Raw genomic sequence first — 9,170 nt, 5'->3', positions numbered from 1 at the left:
TAATGACTATTCACTAAATCTCAGCATTTATATAGATTGTCTATTATATTGACTCATTACTACATCTCAGCATTTATATAGACTGTCTATTATGTTGAGTCATAACTACATTTCAGCATTTATATAGACTATATATATAAATATATAGTCTATTCATGTTTACTGTGTTATTACTGATCTACATCACTACCTAGACCACTATTTGCACTAACTGTCTAATAACTATTCACTACATTTCAGCATTTATATAGACTGCTTATTCATGTTTACTGTGTTATTACTGATCTACATCACTACCTAGACTACTATTTGTACTAACTGTATAATGACTATTCACTACATTTCAGCATTTATATAGACTGTCTATTATATTGACTCATAACTACATTTCAGCATTTATATAGACTGTCTATTCATGTTTACTGTGTTATTACTGATCTACATCACTACCTAGACTACTATTTGTACTATCTGTATAATGACTATTCACTACATTTCAGCATTTATGTAGACTATCTATTATATTGACTCATTACTAAATCCCAGCATTTATATAGACTGTCTATTCATGTTTATGTTGTTATTACTGATCTACATCTCTACCTAGACCACTATTTGCACTAACTGTATAATGACTATTCACTGCATTTTAGCATTAATATAGACTGTCTATTCATGTTTACTGTGTTATTACCAAAGCACTTTCGCATATCCATCGTCTTACTTTTACATAACATTACATTACATGTTATTTAGCTGACTGTTTTGTCCAAAGCGACTTACAATTAAGTGCTTTCAACTCTGAAGGTTCAAACTCCAGACAACAAGTAGTAAGTGCAAGTGCATTAGCTTTAAATAAGTGGAGTTACAAAGAGCCATATGAAAGTGCAGCTTCAAGAAATATACATATATATATTTTTTTACACCTCACTTTGCACCGGTTTTGTAATTCTTACATTATCTGTATTTTATGTAGCCTTTTGTATTCTGTATTCTTATATTGTATTAAATGTAAAACTGTATGTTGTCTTGCATGCTTATGCTTTTCTTTGCCAGGTTGCCGTTGCAAATGAGAACCTGTTCTCAATGGCCTACCTGGTTAAATAAAGGTTAAATAAATTTTTTTTTAAATAAAAGTGTTTATGTGTGTGTAGGTAGGTAGATATACGGTGTATGTGTATGTAAACATATATTAATAAGTGAAGCATTAAATTGTTTTGTATTTAACTAAAGGAGAAAAATAGAACAAGGGGATATGATCAGAAACATTTTTTTAACTTCTTCCTACTCCTTTTTGAACATGGGAATTTTTATATATATTAGGGCTGGGCAAGATAACATGTTTTTGTATTTGTAACCACTGCAAAGTTGAATTTTCTTTTCACCGGAGTACTTCCGGTCTGAAATATCACCTAAATGCAATACACACAGTTGATACAAGCAAATCATTCAACAAAACAAACAGTGGCGCGTTGGCAGACTACGTTAACTGCAGCGTGTGGGAGAAGTATAGATAAACAAAGGCAGGAGAAGCTAACAGATGCCATAGCGAAGTGGATAGCTACAGACTGCCGGCCCATTAGTGTTGTGGAGGACATCGGTCTGAGAAGCATTCTAAGAATCGCAACAGATGACGGCAGGTATGAGATTCCCTCAAGACGCACCATCACAAAAAGAATACACGAGTTGTTATGAAAAGGAGAGGACCGCAAAAGCGACAACTTTACAATGTGTTACTCTCACTGGGGACTACTGGACATCACTGGGTAATCATAATTACCTCGGAGTTACAGTTTTAATGTTATGATTGTGGCTCAGGATTTTGTGGGCAGCTTTATTTTATATATAACAAACAGGATAACATGAATGCCCTGGCATTGGCAATAAGCTTTAATTTTGTATTTGCTTTGATTACATTGTTTAAGTTGAGATTGACACTAAATATTTTATTTAACTACTACTGTATAAACAAAAGGCTGATGGTTAAATGTTTGAAGAACAAATGTTATGGCACTTTCATTCATATGGCAGAACATTAAAAATAAAATTGCGCTATACACTACTTTTGAATTCATTATTGGATTTTGCGTTTAACAATGCGATTAATCGCGATTATTCAGGGAAATCATGTGATTAATCGCGATTAAAAAAAATCAACTATATATATATATACAGTACAGTATATATATGTACTGTATATATACAGTACAGGCCAAAAGTTTGGACACACCTTCACATTCAATGCGTTTCCTTTATTTTCATGACTATTTACATTGTAGATTCTCACTGAAGGCATCAAAATTATGAATGAACAAATGTGGAATTATGTACTTAACAAAAAATTTGGAAATAACTGAAAACATGTCTTATATTCTAGTTTCTTCAAAGTAGCCACCCTTTGCTCTGATTACTGCTTTGCACACTCTTGGCATTCTCTTGATGAGCTTCAAGACGTAGTCACCTGAAATGGTTTTCCAACAGTCTTGAAGGAGTTCCCAGAGATGCTTAGCACTTGTCGGCCCTTTTGCCTTCACTCTGCGGTCCAGCTCACCCCAAACCATCTTGATTGGGTTCAGGTCCGGTGACTGTGGAGGCCAGGTCATCTGGCGCAGCACTCCATCACTCTCCTTCTTGGTCAAATAGCCCTTACACAGCCTGGAGGTGTGTTTGGGGTCATTGTCCTGTTGAAAAATAAATGATGGTCCAACTAAACGCAAACCGGATGGGATGTCATGTTGCTGCAGGATGCTGTGGTAGCCATGCTGGTTCAGTATGCCTTGAATTTTGAAAAAATCCCCAACAGTGTCAACAGCAAAGCCCCCCCACACCATCACACCTCCTCCTCCATGCTTCACGGTGGGAACCAGGCATGAAAGCCCCCCCACACCATCACACCTCCTCCTCCATGCTTCACGGTGGGAACCAGGCATGTAGAATCCATCCGTTCACCTTTTCTACGTCACACAAAGACACGGCAGTCGGAACCAAAGATCTCAAATTTGGATTCATCAGACCAAAGCACAGATTTCCACTGGTCTAATGCCCATTCCTTGTGTTTCTTGGCCCAAACAAATCTCTTCTGCTTGTTGCCTCTCCTTCGCAGTGGTTTCATAGCAACTACTTGACCATGAAGGCCTGATTCGCTTAGTCTCCTCTTAACAGACGTTCTAGAGATGTGTCTGCTGCTAGAACTCTGTGTGGCATTCATCTGGTCTCTAATCTGAGCTGCTGTTAACTTGCGATTTCTGAGGCTGGTGACTCGGATGAACTTATCCTCAGCAGCAGAGGTGACTCTTGGTCTTCCATTCCTGGGGCAGTCCTCATGTGAGCCAGTTTCGTTGTAGCGCTTGATGGTTTTTACGACTGCACTTGGGGACACATTCAAGCTGATTGGTTCTTGCCATAATATGAATTCTAACAGTTGTCCAATAGGGCTGTCAGCTGTCTATCAACCTGACTTCTGCACAACACAACTGATGGTCCCAACCCCATTAATAAGGGAAAAAATTCCACTACTTAAACCTGACAAGGCACACCTGTGAAGTGAAAACTATTTCAGGTGACTACCTCATGAAGCTCATTGAGAGAACACCAAGGGTTTGCAGCGCTATCAAAAAAAGCAAAGGGTGGCTACTTTGAGGACTCTAAAATATGACGTTTTCAGTTATTTCACACTTTTTTGTTAAGTACATAATTCCATATGTGTTCATTCATAGTTTTGATGCCTTCAGTGAGAATCTACAATGTAAATAGTCATGAAAATAAAAAGGAAACGCATTGAATGAGAAGGTGTGTCCAAACTTTTGGCCTGTACTGTATATATATATATATATATATATATATATATATATATATATATAAAAATAATGTGTTCTTAATCAAGAGGAAAACATTCCTCTCCAACTCTGAATGACTTCCTCAATCTGCTCGTGACTAAATGACATGACAGCATTTAGTGAAATGAAAGTAGATTTTGACATTGCTGACCGGAGCTGAGACACCATTACAGGGTGAGAGATCTCTGCTGGAAAACACACGACGGGAAGATTTGAAGCAGTCAAGAGAAGGGACAGAAACTCGGTGAGTCTTGTTTTTGAGAGACATTTAGATACAAAGACAAATGGCTGAGAAAATCGCTCTTTTTGAAAGTTTCCTGAACTGCCATGTGTGTTCAGAGACTTTCAGAGATCCTGTGTCTCTGAGCTGCAACCACAGCTTCTGTTCAAGCTGCCTGCACACATTCTGGGAACAAGCTAACAACAAAAACTGTCCCATTTGTAAAACAAAATCCTCAAAAGAGAATGTTGTTGTGAACTTTGCACTGAAGGACCTGGCTGACAACTTTGCTGGGAGACAGAAATCTGAATCATCTGAGACAGAAAAAGGAGAGAAGAAGGTGGAGGTGGTGTGTAGTAAACACCAAGAAGAGCCTAAATTGTTCTGTAAGGATGAAGATAGAGCTGTGTGTCCTGTCTGTGAGTTTTCTCTCCACCACGGTCACACGGTGGTTCCTGTAGAACAAGCAGTCAGAGATCTGAAGGAGCAGCTGAAACCTGACTTACAGTCTCTGCAGGACAAGAGAGACAAACACAGACGAGTGGAGGAAACATACGATGAAATAAATCAACACTCCAAGAAGCAGCTGCTGTCTACAGAGAGGCAGATCAGAGCCGAGTTCAACAAGCTGCACCAGTTCCTGAAAGAGGAAGAGGAGTCCAGACTGGCAGCTCTGAGGGAGGAAGAGCAGCAGAGGGGGAAGACTGTCAGCAGAGAGATGAAGAGGATTCAGGAGCAGATCTCTTCTCTGTCAGACAGCATCTCTGCTGTGGAAGCAGACCTGCAGAAAGACAGCGTGGCGTTCCTCAGCAGTTATAAAGCCTCTCAGAGCAGAGCCAGAGTCCAGTGCTCGCTGTCAGATCCACAGCTGCTCTCAGGAGCACTGACAGATGTGGCCAAACATCTGGGCAACCTGTCCTTCAGAGTCTGGGAGAAGATGAAGGACAAGGTCCACTTCTGTCCCGTCATTCTGGACCCAAACACTGCAGGCCGCTGGCTCTGTCTGTCTGATGATCTGACCAGTGTGAGATGTGGAGACACAGACCAGAAGCTTCCAGACAATCCAGAGAGATACAGCAGGTATGCCAATGTTCTGGGCTCTGAGGGTTTCAGCTCAGGGAAACACAGCTGGGAGGTGGAGGTGGGAGATCATCCTGTCTGGCTTGTGGGTTTAGTCAAAGAGTCAGCTGACAGGAAGGGAGAAAGCTGTGCTTCACCAAAATATGGAATCTGGTGTTTGAAGTATCGCAGTGGAGAATACACTGAAGGATCTGGTAAGACCCTCACAGTGAAGAAGAGTCTCCAGAGGATCAGAGTCCAGCTGGACTATGAGGGGGGGGAGGTGTCCTTCTACAACTCTGAATACATGACTCACATCTGCACTCACAGAGACACTTTCACTGAGAAACTCTTCCCTTGGTTCGATATCGGAAAGGCTGGTGATGCTAAAACTGCAGAAATCAAAATCTGTCCAGCTGAGATTTCTCTGTGATATATACTTTTTTTTTTAATCCAGAAACGTGTAACAAAACATAAACAGATTTCTCTAACATTAGTTATTTATGAGTTCTCACTAAAATAATATGATAATGCAGTTTAAAAATTAACTTGTTGGCTATATTGTCACAACAGAACATAAAAATACTCTCATAACATAGTTGAGTGTTTTGTCCATTCTTATTTTATTTTTTAAATATTCATTTTTCGGCTATTATAAATGCTGATACCGATTAACCTAATATTGTATAGGTATATATATATAATATCGGCCGATATGTCGGGCTGATGATGATGTCATTTTATTTTGGTTAATTGTCTATTTTGTAGAATGATCTGGAATATTGTAGTTGCTGTGTGTGTGTGTGTGTGTATCTGTGTGTGTTTCTGTCTGTGTTTGTCTGTCTGTTTGTGTCTGTATGTGTGTGTGTGTGTCTGTGTGCGTGTGTCTGTGTGTGTGTTTCAATGTGTGTGTCCTCTATGTGTGTGTGTGTGTGTGTGTGTGTGTGTGTGTGTGTGTGTGTCTGGGTGGTGGTGATGATGGAAGGGGGGGAGTGATCATGCTGTTTCTGATTTATTATTTTTGATATTGTTTACCTAATAAACTGGCAACATTCATAGAATGCATCACTCTTAAAGTGATGAGCCTAAATGTAGCATAACTGTTGTTGCTCCTATTAGTTATATTGGTGTAGACATGTTTTGGGTATGACTACCCAATGTAATTGTCCAGCTGAGATTTCTCTGCGAGGATCAGAGAACTCAGAGAAAGTGAAGAGAGCAGAGAGCTCAAAGTCATTTATTATGCATAATAGAAATAAGATAAAATAAGATATGATTTGTTTTAGCAAACGACCTGATGGAAAAAACTCTTTGGTTGTTGTTTGATACAGAAAATATTTCCAAAGCCCAGAATGAGAAACTACAGCTGAGCTGCTTTTGGTGTAAATGTGCTGCAGGAACTGGGATTTTAATTAAAAATAGTTAATTTTTTAATTTCCATAGATGGGTAAAAAACTTAAATGTTATACAGAATCTGCAGGGTTTAGTTGTTGTTGTTTTGATTCAGAATGAAAATCTGCAAAATTTAGCCGACTGGTTTTCAGATTCACACACACACACACACACACACACACACACACACACACACACACACACACACACACAGTCACACACACACGCCTATATTTCCAACAGTGGAGTATTAGGCTACACTGACCAAGTGTGGACTTCTACTTCTGGTCATTAAACGATTACAAAAATAGAAAAGAACATTTACTTTTTTTCATAATATTACTGAAAATAAGATTTTTTATGTTTTCATGTTATGTTAGTGTGCCTTCCACTTCATGCAAACTCTCAGTTCCCCGAGACTGAATAAGAATGAAAATGTCGGTTCCTCATTTCGGTGCATGACTTTTTTTTGCAAATATATTATATATATTTCGGTTCAGGCACCGGCACCGTTTTAAAAGGATCGCTTTAGCACCAGTATTGGAAAAAAACAAAATGATACCCAACCCTTGTCTCAACTCACGACTCTCTGATAAAGTATTGATCTTCCTCTGCAGAGACAGAGCAGAAACATTATATATGAGAATAACACAAAACATTAACTAAATCTATCAAACTTGTCATATTACTGACACTGATATTGTATTTTACTGAACTAATGTATGGACCCATGAAGGAGTGTGAGTTTCTCTGCACACTAGTCAAGAAGGGACTTCAGTCGTTCAGTACAATCAACAAGTGGGAACAATCTCTTCTGTCTTAGAGCACAAAGTTAAAGCGTAACTCTCGCCAAAATGCAAACTAGAGTGTTTTCGTGAATGTACCCAGGTCAAACTTTCGTTTAAAACAATTACACACACACACACACAAAAACTTTACTTTTAAGATTCATTTTTCGGTCAAATGGCCTTTTGAATGGGAGAGCTAGGTGCACTACTATGATAGCATCAAAATCACTATTTTTAAAACCCTAAGAAGGCTCGATACCACATGAGTATCACAATGTTCTCAATGCTGAGCTCATGTGTAGAGCCCCTTGTGATACTAGGAGCAAAGTTTCAGTGTTTTCAGGGTTTATAGTGTTTTAAAAATAGTGATTTTGAAATCTTAAAAGTCGCGCTTCCGTCCTAATTATGCTTTTAAATGAAAGATTGACTCGGGTACATTCACAAAAAGACCCTAGGTTGCATTTTGGTGAGAGTTACGCTTTAAAACACCTTTGCAAGATAAAGTTTTCTTATTTCAACTCTCCTACATACTTACACATTAGTATGCAATTCCTAATCAAAGCTATTAATGTTTCATTTGTTTTTGAATAATCTAAATTTATTTAGAAGATTTCTGGTACAGGACATACAATCCTCTATTCCAGACTCTAAAAACACAAAACAAACCTGGTCAAGAAGTACAGGAAACGTATGATCTCCGTAATTGCAAACAAAGCTTTCTGTACCAAATATTAAGTTCTGCTTTTATGATGTATCAAATATTTATGTAATGCAATAAAATGCAAATTAATTGCTTAAAAATCATAAAATGTGTTTTTCTGGATTTTTGTCTTAGATTCCGTCACTCATAGTTGAAGAGTACCTATGATAAAAATGACAGACTTCTACATGCTTTGTAAATAGGAAAACCTTCAAAATCGGCAGTGTATCAAATATTTGTACTCCCCACTATGTGTGTGTGTGTATATATATATATATATATATATATATATATATATATATATATATATATATATATATTTATAACAAACAGGATAACAGGAATGCCCTGGCAGTGGCAATAAGCTTTAATTTTGTATTTGCTTTGATGTCATTGTTTAAGTTGAGATTTACACTAAATATTTTATTTAACTGCTACCGTATAAACAAAATGCTGCTTTTAAGTGTTTGCAGAACAAATGTTATGGCATTTTCGTTTATTTGGCAGAACATTTAAAATAAAATTGTGCTATACACTACTTTTTAATTCATTATTGGATTTTGCGTTTAACAATGCGATTTATCGTGATTAATCAGGGAAATCATTTGATTAAATCGCGATTAAAACTTTTAATCGTTGCACAGCTCTAATATATATATATATATATATATATATATATATATATATATATATATATACACATATATATATATATATATATATATATATATTCACATTTTAACATTTTATAAAGCACATTCATTTCATAATTGAAGTTTTCGAATAATTCATAAATAAATTACTGACAAGCTTTATTATTATACATTACACCTTTTGATAGGCAAAATGCATCCAACCTATTCTTAAAGGAATTAATAGACGGGGAACGCACAACCTCTTCTGGAAGCTCATTCAATGATTTTACTGCACGGGGTGTGAAAAAGGGTTAGCTCTTTTTTCAGATAGGCATGTTCTAGGATAAAGTTTTAACGAACTCCCTCGTGTCTTGTACCAATTGTTCTAAAACTGAAAGATAGGCTCAACTGTTAAATCATATATTTCCTGTACAAGCTTATACACCTGAATCATATCACCTCTGTATCTCCTAAATATGAGAGTCGCTAAACTTAATTTCCTCAATCTATCTTCATAAGACATATTTTTCAATCCTGGAA

At 37.2% G+C, this 9,170-nt stretch overlaps 1 protein-coding gene across 1 annotated transcript; it reads left to right on the top strand.

Annotated features, from left to right (window-relative positions):
- Positions 1–4,004: 4,004 nt before the first annotated feature.
- LOC114552557 (nuclear factor 7, ovary-like) lies at positions 4,005–5,581 on the top strand. Its single transcript, XM_028573455.1, has one exon. The coding sequence runs from the start codon at positions 4,121–4,123 to the stop codon at positions 5,546–5,548; it is 1,428 nt and encodes a 475-aa protein (XP_028429256.1). The 5' UTR covers positions 4,005–4,120; the 3' UTR covers positions 5,549–5,581.
- Positions 5,582–9,170: the final 3,589 nt, after the last annotated feature.

Source organism: Perca flavescens, chromosome 1, assembly GCF_004354835.1.
Source record: "Perca flavescens isolate YP-PL-M2 chromosome 1, PFLA_1.0, whole genome shotgun sequence".
In the NCBI taxonomy this organism is placed as follows: Eukaryota; Metazoa; Chordata; class Actinopteri; order Perciformes; family Percidae; genus Perca; species Perca flavescens.
This window is presented reverse-complemented; position numbering and strand designations above follow the sequence as displayed.

Excerpts from the sequence above, each read along its gene's own strand:
- LOC114552557 (XM_028573455.1), top strand. The coding sequence starts at position 4,121 with ATGGCTGAGAAAATCGCTCTTTTTGAAAGTTTCCTGAACTGCCATGTG.